The 18,914-nt window shown below is 39.3% G+C and overlaps 1 protein-coding gene across 1 annotated transcript in view; it reads left to right on the forward strand.

Moving 5' to 3' along the window:
* The window catches only part of ywhabl (tyrosine 3-monooxygenase/tryptophan 5-monooxygenase activation protein, beta polypeptide like), a 34,730-nt gene extending 24,060 nt beyond the window's left edge, over nucleotides 1–10,670 (forward strand). The window contains exons 4-6 of the mRNA XM_062991002.1: nucleotides 4,496–4,659; nucleotides 7,571–7,666; nucleotides 9,716–10,670. Coding sequence (XP_062847072.1) covers nucleotides 4,496–4,659; nucleotides 7,571–7,666; nucleotides 9,716–9,775 — 320 coding nt within the window. The 3' untranslated portion in view covers nucleotides 9,776–10,670. The remainder of the gene's footprint in view (nucleotides 1–4,495; nucleotides 4,660–7,570; nucleotides 7,667–9,715) is intronic.
* Nucleotides 10,671–18,914: the final 8,244 nt, after the last annotated feature.

The raw sequence follows: 18,914 nt of genomic DNA on the forward strand, positions 1-18,914 counted from the left end.
GGCCAACTAGGTAGGAGTGTCTAATAGAGTGGACAGTGAGTGGACACGGTATTTTAAAAAGTCCAGCAGTGCTGCTGTGTCTGATCCACTCATACGAGCACAACACACACTAACACACCACCACCATGTCATTGTCACTACAGTGCTGAGAATGATTCACCACCAGTGATGGCATAGTTACCTTGAAAAAGTAATCTGATTACTGATTACTCCTTTAAAAAGTAACTTAGTTACTTTATGGATTACTTGATTTTAAAAGTAACTAAGTTAGATTACAAGTTACTTTATTAGTTATATAATGTGGTCCGCTAATGTATCCCATAATGCAACTGGAGCTGCGTAGGCGATTGAAGCGGAATAAGAAACAAGAAAGACGCGGAAAACAGAGTCCTCTGTTCACAAGTGTAAGTAAGATAAATAAAATAAAAAATTTTAAAGACAAATAAATAACAAAAAGACGATAAATATCCTAAATTTTGCTGAGTGGGTTTTGTAATGAGTCTGTAACTATGGTGATATTACGTCATCACGTCCTCACGTCATCACTTGACGTTGGTAAGATGTACTTCTTTACCAGGCGCAGCCGAGTAGTGCACACTTCCTCCAATCTAGTACAGACTCTGTAAATATGCGATTCCGGACGCAGCCCGTGACTTAGTTGTCGCATAGGACAGACGTCACTCCCCGAGACGCAAGAACAAAGCAAAAATATATCTTTTTACTAAGGAAAATGACAAAAATAGTAACGCACAGTAACTTGGATAAGTAACTTTAATCTGATTACTGGATTGGAAATAGTAACGCGTTAGATTACTCGTTACTGAAAAATGTGGTCAGATTAGAGTAACGCGTTACTGACCATCAGTGTTCACCACTTAATAATACCTGCTCTGTGGTGGTCCTGTGGGGGTCCTGACCATTAAAGAACAGGGTGAAAGCAGGCTAAAAGAGTATGTAGAGAAACAGATGCTTCTATATGGTAAGTGGAGCTGATAAAATTGACAGTGAGTGTAGAAACAAGGAGGTGGTTTTAATGTTATGGCTGATCAGTGTATGTATACGTATATATACACATCACTCCAAGACATAGCCAATTATGTATGTGTAGCCTCTCAACCAGCTTTTGTGCACAGGGTTACAGTCAGGCGTAGTTTTACAATCACAGAGCCTACTCTTAAATCTGTGCCTATGGAAAACCTCCAAATTTGGAAGCTTGTTGTCAAAAGGTGTGGCTTAAACACTTGAACTTAAAAACTAGGAGAATACCCAAAGACTTTTGGACATATAAAGTGTATATAGTGTAATACTGAAGTCCTTACATAGCTCATTACTTATTGTGGCTATTGAGGTGGCCCATCTCGAGTTTGAATCTCAGCTGTGTTTTCAACCTAGCTGGATGTTTAACAGGTGCATTACAGGAAGATTCCATTGTTTTGGTCTTTGCTTCTGGTCGAGGCACCTGTGTAAGAGATGCCTGATTCACAGACTGTCCATATGCAATACGGCTCTCTTTGAGACTCCATCTCTGGTTAAGGAAAAGAAACGATCAGCAGAGGAAGTTACAGTCATGGAATTGAACATGACTAGATTAAAAGATAAAAATTACTCATTACAACATTACTCATAGTTGGTTTTGACTGACAGTCTGGTAATTGAACACAACTAGATTGGAAGATAAAAAAACATTACTCATAGTGAGTTTTTGTTTTGACTGACCGTCTGGGAACCTGTCATTTGTGTAGCTTACAACACAACTGGTTTTACAGCCTAATGGATTGCACTTTGAACATTGTTTTCAAATCTTTTAAATACCTTTTATCAGTCACATAAATAGTGTGTAATGTGATGGAATGCCTGCCTTTGAACATCAAAACTCAAAACTTTTACTACTATATGAATTAGCTTTGTAAGCATTCTTACAGCAATACTTCTGAGTAGGATGTTTTATCATTATTATTATTATTATTATTATTATTATTATTATTATTATGACTGACTCTTGGTGTCTGCCAGTTTCTCCTATGCCAAGTTCACACTACACGACTTTCAAAGTTGCCGGGTCGCTGTACAGTTCACACTACACGACTAGATCTCTTGCATTCGGGAGTCTTTTAACTTGTTGTGGTTTTCACACTCTATGACTGATCAGTGATAGAGGGTTTCACACTACACAATCTATCACCAGGATGAGTCGGTCTGGTCTCCCAAATTACGTTTTGTCCTAAAAACATACACTACAAGTGACAAGGGGTTTAATGAAACAGTGTCCAACAATGCACATCAACAATAATCGAGCGTTTGTGCGCTGATGTGCAGCGTAGAAGAAAAGAGGAAAAAGAAATGAATGAGTTGATTTGGCACCACGACCAGCAGGGATTGTCTGTTCTGTAGTGAGTTGGAGGTTAATAAATATTTTTTTTTTTGCAATGCAGCGTTGGTATTATGGTTTGGCGTGGACGATAAGGTTACAAATACTATATCTAGCAAAGTGTGTAAAACATTACATTAAAATCCTAATATAATTAATAAAATATGTAAACCACTGTGCTGTGGCATGAGAAATAACTCTCTGTATATGCTTTAAAAGTGAATAATGGACTGAAGCCTAAATGGTATGCTGTTCCCTGTGTCTGAAGGAGGAAATGTCACATAGGGGTTCTCTTCTTTGCTCTTGAAACAGCGATTTCTGCTGCAGGAACACAGGGCGTAGGTACGTCGTTCTGTAAAAATCCACTGTTGGCTAATGTAAAGTGACCAGGGACTTTACATATGACGAGGGGGCGTGAGCTAGTGTGCGTCTCTTCTGGGTGTAACAAGCATTAATGTGAATACTTTTTCAAAGCACTGTACAACAGTGTAATACATAGATAGTGTGAACTCAGCCAGAACACAGACAGATGTTTAGGATCATTCAAACTTTCCAAACTAATTCCAGATCTTTGCCCTAACTTGCCACAAACCCGGAAAAGAATGTGGATTTTACAGAACTTGGTAAAAGTGCTGTAGTCGAACACAGCGTGACAATGATTGCAGGTATACACAGCAACATAAATGACCTCTCTGCTAATTTCTCAGCTGTCAAGTTTTTTTTCCCCCCTTTAATACAAGAAAGGACATTTTCTGTTATATGACCTTTAATTATTCTCTTTTTCTTAATATATAAAAATGGTAATGATGTTTGCAGTGGCTAAAACAAGTGTTATGCAGCTACATTATGCTTAGTTAATGACCGCTAGCTTCCATAATTCTTAAAGTGGATACGTGTCTGTTTTTAATTTTCATAGCACTAAGCCTGCTCAAATACCGTGCCTTAAAAACCTATTAAAAGTACCTCAAGTGTAACAGCATTTTAAATGATTAGCTAATGCTAATTATGTGATTTGTCTTTGTTCGAATTAGTAGTCATGGCACATTTTCCACACTATTTAAAACAGACACTTACATAGCACTTCTAAAAACGAGTATGACATCACTGGGCTGCGTCCAACACATTTATTTGAAAACAAAGGACATGATGTGCATTTGCAGGTGCCATACTTGCAGTTGACATAAAATATTCATAACGTGTCTTATTTAAAAATGTATTAAGGAGTTTGTTAAAGAAACTGCCTCACCATTATGCAGGCTTCTTTCATGTCCAAGCTTGTTGCTTGGAAACTCTTAGTTTAATGATACTGGCACACATTTTCCTTCTTCAGAGCTTTCAACTGTTTCGTGACTCATAGTTAATATGTGGCTGGCAGCTGCTTATCACCCGAGCATTGAAGAGGTGTTAGAGTTCTTTTCCCACAGTTTATTATACACTCACTTGCTTAAGGCCTACACTACTTTGTCCCCAGGTTCTCCCATAATAGATACCCCCAGTAGTAATCCCATAGTAGAAAATTGCACATCATTTTAGTGATCTATCCATATTAAACCTTTAGATGGAACAAATAGATACAAGTTACATTCAAGTGGCACAGTGGTAAAACATGCTAGCCCACCACTCAAATCCCAGCTCTACTATGCGCCGGGCGGGTGCCTACGCAGACGTGATTGGCTATGTCTAAGAGCGCACTGGCTGATTGGATTTCTCATTGCTGGTGCAATTGTGGCCTCTGCTGGCTGTATGATGGAGCACAGTCTTGGGGAAAATAAAAATCAGTATGTGACTTTCTGTATACTTTCTGTATGTTTTCTTTATAAACCTGCCTTGTGCAAATGAAAGAAGCCGTTGGCCTCTGGGTGCGTGCCGAAGGTGGCATTTGTTGGGTACGGCTGCCCTCGGTTATGGTAGGGGTCTGCAGCAGTAGAGGAGATGCGACTGTAATGTAAACAAAAATGTATAATTATAAGGACCAAGCATTTTGATTTATATAAAATAGAGATGACTTCTTTTAAATGTGGATATCTTGATATAACAGTTCTCTAAACATGGCTTTTATCTTGTTTTTCTCATAATGACTTCAATATGTGAGAGATTGACTCACTGGCTGTCTGCATTTATCCTCAGCGATCATCAGCAACTCGCAAGAGGCCTACAAGGACGCGTTTGAGATCAGCAAGGCCGAGATGCAGCCCACACACCCGATCCGCCTGGGCCTGGCACTCAACTTCTCTGTCTTCTACTACGAAATCCTCAACTCACCTGAGCAGGCCTGCAAGCTGGCCAAAACGGTATGTGCAGTTACTAATGATCTTTTCATTCTCTTGAACCCTTATGTTTTGGCTGGTGGGCGGCGTGGTGGCTTGGTGGGTAGCAGTGACGTCTTACAGCAAGAAGGTCCTGGGTTCGATTCCCAGATGGAGCGGTCTGGGTCCTTTCTGTGTGGTGTTTACATGTTCTTCCCGTGTCTGCGTGGGTTTCCTCCGGGAGCTCCGGTTTCCTCCCACAGTCCAAAGACACGCAAGTGAGATGAATTGGAGATACAAAATTGTCCATGACTGTGTTTGATATTAAAACCTTGAACTGACGAATCTTGTGTAATGAGTAATTACCTGCCCTGTCATGAGTGTAAGGGTGTAAAACATGATGTTAAAATCCTAATAAATAAATAACTGCAATCGAGCTTGGATAGAAGGACTGAATGAAAACAAAAAATCATACAGTGTGGAAACACGTGTAAACGCAAAGCTGTCAGGCTATAAAGGTGTGTAATTACATAGTGACAAGGTTTTCGGTTTTCTCAGATAACAAGAAGATTGCTAGCATGTAGGGATGTAACGATGCACCACAATACAGTTAATAACCGATTCAAAAATTCCACGGTTCGAATCGATTTGACATGTAAAATGAATCGATATTCACTTTAAACAGCAAAGGGCACTGGCGCTATACACGTCTCCTGGTTGACGTCACTGGCGCTATATGCCTGGTTGCCAGATTCTGGGTTTTTCAGCCAAATTGGGCTTAATTCAAAATAGTTTTGCATAGTTTGTACCTACCTCAGAAATAAAAGGGCATTCATTATTTAGATTATTTAAGAGAAATAATAAAAGGAAACTTTGTCATCATTTGTCTTCAATTTCAGTTTAAAAAATCGGTAAAAAGTCGTATCGTTAATCGCATCGTGAGTCAAGTGTATCGTTACATCTCTACTAGCATGGCAAGTAATGTGAGTGTCATGTGGAATTGCCTTGCTCACATTCTTTAAATTCCCTAATTAAGCACAGAAGATGAGAATGAGAGATTCCTGTACTTGCTCTATCATATGTTTAAGCATGTTTATCCAGGACTTGTATTTGTGCCCAGAGTACAGTGTGATGCTTATGCAGAATGATATTGGCTTACTGATTGATTATTGGGCTTTATGTAAATGTAGCTAGTGTCACTTTTTAAAATGTACAGTCAGCAGCTGTTCTGAAGAGAATGACTAACAAATTGGGTATGGGCTTCAGTCTCTATTTGATGGTGGGTGTGTCAGATTCCAGTAAGGGTGCAGCATTTCATTTTCCCAGCAACACGGCTGCACCAGATTTACACTTACCTTACAAAAAACACACTACCATGTGACTTACTAAGAAAGACCAACACTGACCATTAACCAGTGTTGGTCCTGTGGAGGGACATTTCCAACAAGAGGCTGGTAAGAAGGGCTGGCAGACTGACAAATTAATCAAATATTCATTTTTTATATGAATTAAAAAAATTCCAGCAGTTTAACTGAATTTCCCAAAAAGGGAAATGTGCAGCATTATTATGCATAGTTTGTACCTACCTCGGAAATAAAATGACATCATTATGTAGATAAATTAAATATAAGCACAAATCCAGTATTTTATTTTAAATAGAAGTAATAAAAGGAATCTTTGTCATAACTTGTCTTCAATTTAATTTTGTAAAAAAAAAATCGGAAAAAATCATATCGTGAACCCAGTATCGTGAATCGTATCGTGGGTAGAGTGTATTGTTACATCCCTAGTAGTAATTCTGTCCATTATGCGTAGTTCACGCCCACAGGTCGCCGCTAGATGTGCCAGCTCAGAGGCAAATCGGTGTCTGCTCGGGGCTCGAAAATCAGCTCTTGATCGCTATGTGTGAACTGTTCAACGACTCGATCGCTCACAGACTCAAGAATAATATCTAGCATGCTAAATACCTGGACCTGTCAGCAACTCAGCATAATGTAGTGTGAAAGGTGTTGCGTTCAGGTTGTGACTGGCAGCGAGTCAAGCTACAGCCGATGAGAACGCAAAATACGTGTGATGGGAAACCCGGGGGAGGAGTTCTACATGTGAGGCAGGGGCATAATATAGTTTCTATCAGAATACATCAGCACACACACAATCTTTACAGTATTCGTGACCTTATCATCCACGCCAAACCATAATACCAGAAAAAAATATTAATTACCCCCAGAACAGACAATCCCTGCTGGCCACGTAGCCAAATCCACTCCTTCACCCAGATTTATTTCTTTTTCCTCCTTGCCTTTACGCTGCATATCAGCGCACAAACAACTTCGATCTCTCGCTTCTTGTTGATGTGCATTTTAGGACATGGTATCATTAAACCCCTTGTCACTTCTCGTGTGTGTTTTCATGACAAAACGTAATTTGGAGACCAGATAGACTCGTCTTGTGAATTCTCTTGGTGATCATGTAGTGTGTGACCCCCCTATCGCTGATCAATCGTGTAGTGTGAAAACCACGACTTAAATGACTCCCGATTACAAGAGATCAAATTGTGTAGTGTGAACTGTACAGCGATCTAAACACCTTGAAAGTCATGTAGTCACTGTAGCCTTAGTATTCATAATATCCATCTGCTTTATTTGGTAGGTGTTCCTGAGGTCAGATACAATAAAGGTGTACCTATTAAACTGCAAACTGATATTGTCCACCTTGGTTCTTTATAGTAAGGCATCATTTGGAGGAAAACAAGGGAGCAAAGTTTCTAAGAACGTGCTGCAAAATGATTAACTGCCAGGTTGCTTCTGTTGGACCCTTGAGCAATGCCCTTAACCCTTAATTGCTCAGACTGTATACTGTAATTGTACTGTAAGTCGCTTTGAATAAGAGCGTCTGCTAAATGCTGAAAATGTAAATGAATGTAAATGAAATAAATCTCTCCAACTTTTCCACCTAGGCTTTTGACGAGGCCATTGCAGAACTTGACTCACTGAACGAAGAATCCTACAAAGACAGCACGTTGATCATGCAGCTGCTGCGAGACAACCTGACAGTAAGTTTCCTAACATTTAGTTCTAGTACAAGCAGTATATAAAGCTGTACACTGTCATTTAGGGCAGTTTTTTCAGTACTAGCTTGCCATATTGAACTGGAATACTGAATTTAATGCACAATTGTGTGAAAATTTTTTTTATTTTTATGTTTTATCACCACTTTATCCTGATGAGGGTCAGGGTGGGTCTGGTACTGACAGTAGTGAGATTAACTGTGGCTTTAAAATGATGCTTAATTGGTATCAAGGGCCCAGTGTATGCCCAACACCGCCAGTCACCTGAACTGTTGAAACAAGGCAGGTCGGGTCCACGGAGTCATGGGCTGTGTCCTAAATCGCATACTTAAACAGTACGTACTAAATTGGAGGCAGTGCGGACTGCTCGGCCGGTAAAGCAGTAAGCTCTTTCAGTACGCTAGTGTGCAGTACCAATGTCATATGATGCATGACGTCTCATCACCTTACTCGTCAAAATTGTATTTAACTATAATAATAATAATAAATAAAACAATGTAAAGAAAGCATTTACAGTAAACACTCTCCACCATCTTTGCAGCTTTAGTTGAATTATGGGATAGATTATCAGACCGCAGTATGCTCTGTTTGCATTTTCTTTGTAAATGTCCCCCAACACGAAAAGTTAGGACACCCCTGACCTACCTTTTTTTTTTTTTAATGCATTTTCTCCCTTTTTTCCCGATTTTTTTTTTAGCACGTCCAATTTTTACCCAGTGATAGCTCAGTGGTTAAGGTACTGGACTAGTAAACAGAACATTACCGGTTCAAGCCCCGCCACCACCAAGTTGCCACTGTTGGGTCCCTGAGCAAGGCCCTTAACCCTCAATTGCTCATCGTGTTTCGCTCCTTGTGTAAGTCGCTTTGGATAAAGGCGTCTGCTAAATGCTGAAAATTTAAATGTAGCCAATTGCGTTATGCTTCCTCTCTACTGGTGCTGACCCCCGACCCTGATTAAGGAGAGCGAACTGTCACACGCCCCCTCCCACACGTGAGCAGTAGCCGACTGCATTTCTTCACCTGCACCAGCCGAGTTCATATGCAAATCAGCTCTGTGCTCGGAGAGCCACACCCTGATCAGCATTATTCCTCTACAGACGCCATCAACCAGCCAGCAGAGGTCGAAATTGCATCAGTTATGAGGTCTCTAACCCTGTATGAACAACATATAGCCGCCCAGCCGGATGGCAGAGCTGAGATTCGATACGATGTACTCGAAATCCCAGCTCTGGCGTGCTAGCGTGTTTTACCGCTGCGCCACCTGAGCGGCCCTGACAGCTATTTTTGAGTACGCAATGACAGGCCACAGACTCACTTCCCTCTAGAATCAGTGATAAAATCTTTCTTTGGAGCCACAATGAAGTTCAAAAACATTAATGCAGGTGTAACGTCGTTATTGTTTTGATTTATGAGAAAAGGAGATGTGGAACGTTTCATACCGGTTATATGTGATCGTGACACCCAGTGTTCAAACTAGGAATTACTTTTTTTTAACCTTAGATCTGTGTGCCAACTTTAACTTAAATAAATAAAATTTCTAAAATACCTCACGGGCCGTTTCAGAAAGGGTAATGAGCCACAAATGGCCCACAGACCATAGTCTGGACCCCCTTGCAGTAGGTCATCCGGGTACTTTTCGCATACTGTTTAGTGAGTACTACGTACTCGGACACACTACCCGCTCTCGCGTACTGCTTTCGCCTACTGTTCAGTATGACCGTATGCGATTTCGGACACAGCGATGGTGTCAATGTTAAATTTTAACCCTACCATCTGTATGTTGAAATCGAAATCCAGCAGACCAGGCAACATTTGCCTTTAATGCTTCCTTTTTGGTGAGCCTGTGCCCACTATAACCTTAGATTCCTGTTCTTGGCCAACAATGTTGAATCCTGTTGGGGTTTTGGTATTGTAGTTTATTTCTTTTATGACTCGTGCTTCCATATCTTGGAAAAAGCCAACATGGGTATGGTAAAACTGGTGGAATGCAGAACATGTAATGGTGTAACTAATACCTGACCTCTCTCTTTACAGCTGTGGACTTCAGACAACCAGGGCGAGGCCGAGGACACCGAGGACGGCAAAGAAAACTGATCCACTTCGTCTGTCTGTCCTTCCTCTGACGTCTGCCTTTGATCATCACCTCATCAGCTTCTGTCTCCTTTAGTTCTCTTCCTTTCTTTCTTTGCTTCCTACTTCCTTTCCTTCTCATTGTCATTATTTCCCTGAGGGTTTGTCTGTGGGAGATGGGGGTTAAGGGAGGGAGCTTAAGGCCGACGTAGTGGTTCGTTGGGGAAGGGGGGTGGGAGCAGATAGGGAGTGGCACTAGCCAGCTTATGGAAGCGTGCAGGCGAGAGCAAGTTCTCACCTTCGAATTGCAAGTACTGTCTTTGCAGTGGATTGTATGTGGTTTGGTCAGGCGGTTTCAAGCGTTTGCCATAGTCATCATGCACATCTGCAACTTTTTAAAGGTTCAGTTAAAAATGCAAAGCAAAGGCATGGCTGTGGAGGTAGGAAAGCCACAACAGCTGCTTCACACGTCAGCAAGTAAGCACATACTGTAAGAAAACACATTCCATTTACTTCGGCATCTTTGCTTTTTCCATGTTGTGGGGTGACCTGAAATAACGTTTCCTTACCATCCTTCAACAGTTTAACGAGGTAGAGAGGAACCGTAAGATCAAAGAGCACATAAGCTTGATACTGTTAATGTAAGACTACACAAGCAGAGCATCAGGCGTTCCCTACATTCATATTTAGTTACTATTTTGTCCTATTTCCCCCCATTGATTTATAATTTTTGATACTTGCCTGATTGCATGTTGCTATGAAGTAGTTAATGGGGGAAGGGGGTGATATTGTTGGGCCAGCTAGCTTTTGTTTTCATGTCTTTGGAATTTTCATATGAAACACCAAGCATAAATGTTATTGGGGGGGAAATATGTAATTTCATCTAAGTGGAATAAACAATAATAAGTTAACATTTTAATATGCTTGTGTATTTTTCTTTTCATAAGTGTGGCTCTGTTTTCTGTGAATAATATGTTTATTTACATTAACTCTACATTTTTACTACAATATTAGGTATACACCGATCAGCCATAACATTAAAATCACCTACTTTTTTCTACAATCACTGTCCATTTTATCAGCTCCACTTACCATATAGAAGCACTTTGTAGTTCTACAATTACTGACTGTAGTCCATCTATTTCTCTGCATGCTTTGTTAGCTCCTTTCATGCTGTTCTTCAATGGTCAGGACCCCCACAGGACCACTACAGAGCAGGTATTATTTAGGTGGTGGATCATTCTCAGCACTGCAGTGACAATGACATGGTGGTGGTGTGTTAGTGTGTGTTGTGCTGGTGTGAGTGGATAAGACACAGCAGTGCTGATGGAGTTTTTAAACACCTAAGAATAGTCCACCAACCAAAAATATCCAGCCAACAGCACCCCATGGGCAGCGTTTTGTGACCACTGATGAAGGTCTAGAAGATGACCAACTCAAACAGCAGCAATAGATGAGCGATCGTCTCTGACTTTACATCTACAAGGTGGACCAACTAGGTAGGAGTGTCTAATAGAGTGGACAGTGAGTGGACACGGTATTTAAAAACTCCATCAGTGCTGCTGTGTCTGATCCACTTATACCAGCACAACACACACTAACACACCACCACCATGTCAGTGTCACTGCAGTGCTGAGAATGATCCACCACCTAAATAATACCTGCTCTGTAGTGGTCCTGGGAGAGTCCTGACCATTTAAGAACAGCATGAAAGGGCGCTAACAAAGCATGCAGAGAAACAGATGGACTACAGACAGTAATTGTAGAACAACAAAGTGCTTCTATATGGTAAGTGTAGCTGATAAAATGGACAATGTGTGTAGAAACGAGGTGGTTTTAATATTATGGATGATTGGTATATACTTTGGTTGGAAACGGTGAGGACGGGAGGAGTAGTAATTGGTCATGTCTGAAAGACTGAGCGAGAGCTTATAGTCCGGATTTAGCACCATCTGATTTCCACCTATTTGGACCGCGCATGTAATGATGATGTGAAAGCAGCGGTGCATCATTGGCTACACACTTAACCAAAAACATTATTTGCTGATGGCATTAAAAAGTTAGTACGACGCTGGGAAAAATGTATCGGAAAGTGACTATTTAGGACAGTCATGTCATTTGTTTTTGAAATTCTTAATAAATATACTTTTTAAAAGTGCGGAAACTTTTTGAAAAGCCCCCGTACATTTTTTTTGTTTGTTTTTGCTTACAATGTATTTAGGGGTCCAAGCATTTACTTTCTAAGGCTCTCTTTACCTCAGCTGAAATTGGGTATGTTGTATATATCTCTTTAGCACCAACAAAGTAAAGTGCTGGTTCTGGTGCCGGTTTTTGCAAACTAGAAAACCTTTTTAAGAAGGGACCTGCGTTTTCATTGGTTTATAGAGTCCAGCGATTATGTTCATGAATGTGGGTGTTCCATCATCTGTGACAGATGTTCCGACATCTGTGATCGTCAAATTATGTGACCTTAGGAACCACTTTTTGTGATTTCTATTTATGTGCATATTACATCAGGTTCATGTAGCTGCACTGTTTCTTAGTTGATATTGTATTTCTCGTGAGGACCATATCGCAAGTAATCCGTCTGTTTCTTTCCCAGACCACTGATGATTCATCATTGCTGTGATTACTGTGATGTAATATGTGCATATTACATCAGGTTCATGTAGCTGCACTGTTTCTTAGTTGATATTGTATTTCTCGTGAGGACCATATCGCAAGTAATCCGTCTGTTTCTTTCCCAGACCACTGATGATTCATCATTGCTGTTTTTGCTGCAGTTTTTTTTGCTTTTCTGTGTAAATAGTGGAAAATAAGGATAAACTATTACTATGGTGATGCTAGTACACCTAAATACACATAGCTTGGAAAGGCCTACTGGTCTATAAGGACCCACAATTTTCACTGTAATGTCAGGATAAAAATCATAAAAGTTCCAAAGCAGTGTGGTTCTTTGTGATTAAATTGTAACAAGGCGTAGATCAGGGCAGTGATTATAAAATGATATCTAAGGCTTTGAGTGTTTCCAGGACTACAGTGGATTCAACAATTGTATAATGGAAGAAGCTTGGTACAACCATGTATTTTCTTAGATTTGATTGTCCAGTCAAACAAATTAGGGCTTTGAGGCAGAGTGGCACGATACAAGCCACTGTTAAATTGTTAAGTAAAAGGCGTATAATGGTTTCCTTGAAGCAAATCTCCACACAAAGTGGGGCAACGGTTCACCAAAACAAAACTGGACTGGCTAAGGGCAATTCTCGAAATGTCCTCGAGTGGTTCAGCCAAAGACAAGACTTCTATTTTATCAAACATCTGTGAAAAGACTTAAAAATGGCAGTTCACAGACTTGCCATCTAATCAGACTTAGCCTAAGAGGGTCTGCCATGAAGAATGGGATAAACTTGGACAAATCCAGCTTTGCAAAGCATTGAATAAAGGGTCTGAATAGTCTTGTTCATCTTTTGAGAAAGCTAAAAAAAAATACCTGTTATTATGGATAATGGTGTAGAGCAAGGGGTTGCCAACCTTTTTGTACGATGTGCTGACTGTGCTTAAAAAAGCAAGATTAACTATTCAGTGTGCCATGAAATACATCAAAGTGTAAGCAAGTACATTATATGGACAAAAGTATTCATTTTTTAATTTGAACCTGAAACTTAAAGTGACTCACTCCTGACCCCTTGATTAGCCTACCTAACTAGTATAAATTACACGCTGGAAGTAACGATCCAATCGGTAAGGTGCATTAATTATTGTATTTACTCTGACAAATCAGCGTGCCAGGCAAAATAATGCACAACGTCACAGCTGTGGCACACATGCCATAGGTTGCTGACCTCTAGTGTGGTAAAAAATAACAGTTAAATTAATTCAAAATCAAATCCACAACACATGTGGTGTGTATTTGTGCCTCTGTATACACACACAGCTTTGGAAAAAATTAAGAGACCACTGCAAGATTACCAGCTTATCAGATTTTACTATTTATAGTTATATGTATAAGCAAAATAATCTTTTTTTTTTTGGATAAACTACTGATATTTCTCCTAAAGTCCAAATAAAAAAATATATTATTTATAGCATTTATTTGCAGAAAATGACTACTGGTCAAAATGCTGTGTTTTCAGACATTGAAAAAATTCATTTCGAATGCTAATGCTCCAAGTAAATCATTATTTGGTGGAAAAACCCAGTCTTTTACATTGCTAATTATTAGGAGCTGGTAAATGGAAAGGAAATTATCAAGTTAAGGCATTTCAGCTTCACTTACTGCTAGCTAGTGTTTACAATCAGTAATGTTATGCAAATTACATGCTTCTAACTTTATGGTTGGCAGGTGGAAGTTCCTCCACAAGAGGGAGCTATTGGCACTACTGTGTCCTTGTATAAATATTTGTTGCTCTTGTTAACTTTTGACACATCTTAAGGACAGATTTTCATTTCATTTCATTAAGAAAGATGTTCTGGTTTCTAATAAAACATGCATATAAACATTTGGACACCCCTCTTAATTACTGGGTTCAGGTGCTTCAGCCAAACCTGTTGCTAACAGGTGTATAAAATCAAGTACACCTGTACCTTTTCCATCATGATTTTGAAATGTGCTTCTCAATAAGCTGATGGCCAGGTGTTTACATACACTATACAAGAATAACCATGAGCCACATCCCATTTCAACATTGTTTGCCTTAATGTGGAGTCTATAGGTGTTTATAACAGCCTTTACATATCTGGGAAGGCCTTCATGAAATTTTTTAAGTGTGTGTGGGAATTTGTGCCCATCAAAAAAAAAAAAAAAAACGTTTATAAGTTTAGGTGAGAGGACAAGCCTGTTCAGTGGGGCTAATGCCAGTGCTCTGTACAGGCCACTGGAGTTCCTCAACCCCAAACCATATCTTTATGGACCTGTGCACTGGGGCACAGTAATATTGGAACAGTATAAGACCTTCCCCAAACTTTTGCCACAAAGTTGGAGAAATTAAACATATGTAATAAATATGTATACACCTGTTAGCGTAGGTGTATAAGTTTGGGAGAAAAGGACACAGCTGGAACTCCCTTCTTCTCCTAACTGGCTGCCTATATATTTTCCCATCACTCCCTTCTCATCTTAATAAATCCTCACAAGCAGTTTCTACAACAGGATCTTTACATCAACAAAGTTATGATTGCCACATTATTAAAATATTCGAATACCAAGGAATTGGGAGGAATTTTCTGGCTCCACTCCCAAAGCTAAGTCATTCTCCCCCATATCACATCAATATAATATAATCAATATGATATTATTATATTGATATAATAATAATAATATCAAATACAAACAACGAACCATCTTCTAGACCATGGACATCACACCTGCACTTCGACAAATCTCCAACCACAGATGCCTCTAGTGATGATGTTCTCTCTTTATCAGCCTTATGAAAAACTAGGTGGTAAACTAGTACCACCAAAATGGTGCTAAATAATATTTTCCATTCATCTCATCCCTTAACCCTTATTCATCCAGTTACATAAAGCACTTTTAGCAGAAAAAGTTTAATCTGGAGGAAAATATGAGTGCAACATCTTAACTTAAGGTCAGACTTTGGTGGAGTGGGAAAGAATGCTGACTTCATTCATGATGAAAGTGGTGGAATAAAACAGAAACCTGTGAAACCACTGTGTTTAGTAAAGAGAGGATTACGTTAAGAATTCCTTCAACCTCAACAAATATTGAAGTGTTTGCCAGAGCTAAAGATGTGTCTAGTTCCCACACTATTTCTGTGCTTAACAAAAATTCTTAAAATTCTTTTTATAATAGGTCATTAAGGTCTCACTTGCCAATAAATGTTTTAGACAGACAGAGCTGGGTTAGGTGTCCAGACACCCATACCCCTGCCTGCTCATATACAAATGTATGTATAAATTGTATTTTACCCAATTTCCCAAAAAAGAACAGTAAAAGGTTAATGATTTACAATACTGCCTTTCAACAATGTTCTGTAATAGGTGGGAATCCAAGGACACCAACTGTATTTGTGAAATTTGTATTTGTATTTGTATTCAATTCTTGCTTCAGCTGCTCAACAGTCCAAGTTCTTGGTTTTATAATGATGTTTTTAATGGAAGACAGGTTTGGACCTCCAGGCTAGCGAACTGCACTGTCATCATGAGGCCACACTGTTGTAACAAGTAATTACTGTGACTGGCATTGTGTCTCACAAATAGGGATGTCCCTAAATAACATGGTGTTCCAATAGAAGCGCATGCTGCTCTAAAATGTATATGTACCCCTCAGTGTTATCTTTTATCTTAATAGATGTGCAACTTACTTATGCCACTGGCATAAAAACACAATATCTATTATTAAAAAAAAAAACAGTTTGAAAGGTGGACTCATCAGACCACAGCACTTTCCAGTTTGCGTAAGTCCATTTCAGATGAGCTTGAATTTAAAGAAGTTGGTGGTGTTTCTGGTTGTTGTTGATTTCATCTGTAAGGTTTAAGGCCACTAGAATTCAATATAGTTTTTGGGTCTTGCCCTTTATGCATAGAAATGTCTCCAGATTCTCTGAATTTTGTAATTGTAATGGACTGTAGATATTGAAATCACTAAATTCCCTGAACTTCATTAAATTATTGGACAATTTGCTCACATTGATCCAGCATCACCTGGTTTAGATTTTTATTTCACATGTTTTTAAAAATCAGTCAAGTTGGTAAACATTTTTTGTGCTGTTTATTTTCAATGAAATACTGTAAGAAGACATGTTGACAAGTTTACCAATCACTGCTTTCTATTTTTATTTTTATTTTTTAACATTTTTGGAATCAGGTTTGTAACTAATATTGTGAAAAAATTAAATAGGTGTGTGGTAGCGGCTGTTTTCTCTTGTTATATGCAATTACATACAAAAACAAGTATTTAGTCACCTTTGTTTTTACACTTCTGGTGCATTTATCCTCTTCACATTTTTAGTTTTCATTTCTACAGCCACAAACCTCCTCTTTTAAAAAACAGAATTGTACAGTTTGTACACAAAACATAACAATAATAAGTTGTCAACACTATGGCACTAATTTAGCTCGTTATGTTTAGAGCACAAAGAGTTGTGAGTATAAACTGATGAACACCCTACTTGCAGTGAAGTATTGTGGTGGTTTGGGCTGCTCCTCTGGAAATGGTGCCTGGGCATTACAAATCATTAAAGGTAGCTGAGAAAATGATGCACCAAAACAAGTTTAATCATCAAAAGAATTTTAATCATCAGTCAAGAAATTTAATTTTAAAAATTTAAACAAAGGTGGTGTAGCAGTTCAATATGCTAGCCCAAAACCATTGAGACTCGAGGCTTGGGTTCTAAAACTGGTGGTTATTGTGGCCTGGCCATGTGCTTAATGGACTCCACCGGCCATTTCTAAAGAATGAAAGGCTGTATAGTGACTGCCTGATTAAGACACCAGCATGAGTGATGGAAAAATATGGAAGGAGGAGCATGATCCTTTATATGTCATGAGGCTTTCTGTAAAAATCTGCAGCCAGCAGCTTTACAACTGTTGAATGTGTGTGCAAGCCAGTGGTTCTCCCTGGTCAGTATGGGTGCCCTGCAGAGGGGAGAAAAAAGGAGGACAGTGGCCAAGCCAATTGGAAGGAATAGAATAACCAAACACTAAAATAGGGACTGAAATCTTAGTGAATGTTTGTATCCGTTTCAGCTGGGAAGAAAATATACAATCCAAAATGTTGCATACATTTCGTCTGAAATGGTGGCAAGTAGACTGAGAAGCAAGAGACTTAAGTTTCATTAGAAAGGTTCCCAGGTAGGATTGGGCAAAATGACATTACACTGAGCATGCATGGTAAAGGTCATAAAAACCTTTTTGTCATTAATATGAATGAAATATAAACTTTAATTAAAGTACATTTATTTTTTAAAAATACTGGCACTTCAATACATTTGTATGAAAGTGTAACAAACCCCATTTTTGGAAAAGTTAAAACATTTTGTAAAATGCAATCGGGATTGGAACACTGTCCGGAGTGTTTTATGACCTTAATTACACAATTATCAAACTAGATTTATAGTTGAAGATTTGCAGAAAATGGAAGCATTTGTGGGACACAGGGTTTCCTAATATATTATTATACACCTCCTACATACCAACAAATAATTATTTGAACGGTATGGCACAGGATAGCCATTTCTTTGGTGTAACTATGAAAAGGACTTGAGACAGATACTGTTAGTACTTTGATTGGAACAGAATTCTGTGGCCAGAAGCAAAAATTGACCCGTTGAGGCATGGACTCCACTAGACCCCTGAAGGTGTGCTGTGGTATCTGGCACCAAGATGTTAGCAGCAGATCCTTTAACTCCCGTAAGTTGTGAGGTGGGGCCTCCATGGATCAGACTTGTTTGTCCAGCACATCCCACAGATGCTCGATTGGATTGAGATCTGGTTAATTTGGAGGCCAAGTCAACAACTCGTTGTTGTGCTCCTCAAACCATTCCTGAACCATTTTTGCTTTGTGGCAGGGTGCATTATCCTGCTGACAGCCATCAGGAATACCGTTTCCATGAAAGGGTGTACATGGTCCGCAACAATGCTTAGATAGGTGGTGCATGTCAAAGTAACATCCACATGGATGGCAGGACCCAAGATTTCCCAGCAGAACATTGCCCAAAACATTACGCAGCCTCCGCCGGCTTGCCTTCTTGCCATAGTGCATCCTGGTGCCATGTGTTACCCAGGTAAGCGATGCACACGCACCCGGCCATCCACGTGATGTAAAAGAAAACGTGATTCATCGGACCAGGTCACCTTCTTCCATTGCTCCGTGGTCCAGTCCTGATGCTTATGTGCAGTTTAAGTTCAAGGAATTTAGTGATTTTAATATCTACAGTCTGTAACCATTAAAAAATCCACAGATACATTTTTTTTCCTAAAGTGAGTTAGGGTTTTTTCCTGGACTAGAGATGTTTCATGTACTTTTAAAATGGTATGGTCGAACGGTCATTATTTTTAGCTATAATTATAAGCACCAACGATCTTTTTATAGCACCAATTTTCACCAATTTTTTTTAAACAAATAAGTTTTTTCGTGGCTTAATAAACCTTTAGAACTTCTCTCGTCGGAGCCTTTTTACTGCGGAACCTAAAACACAGTCA

Source organism: Trichomycterus rosablanca, chromosome 3 (assembly GCF_030014385.1).
Source record: "Trichomycterus rosablanca isolate fTriRos1 chromosome 3, fTriRos1.hap1, whole genome shotgun sequence".
In the NCBI taxonomy this organism is placed as follows: Eukaryota; Metazoa; Chordata; class Actinopteri; order Siluriformes; family Trichomycteridae; genus Trichomycterus; species Trichomycterus rosablanca.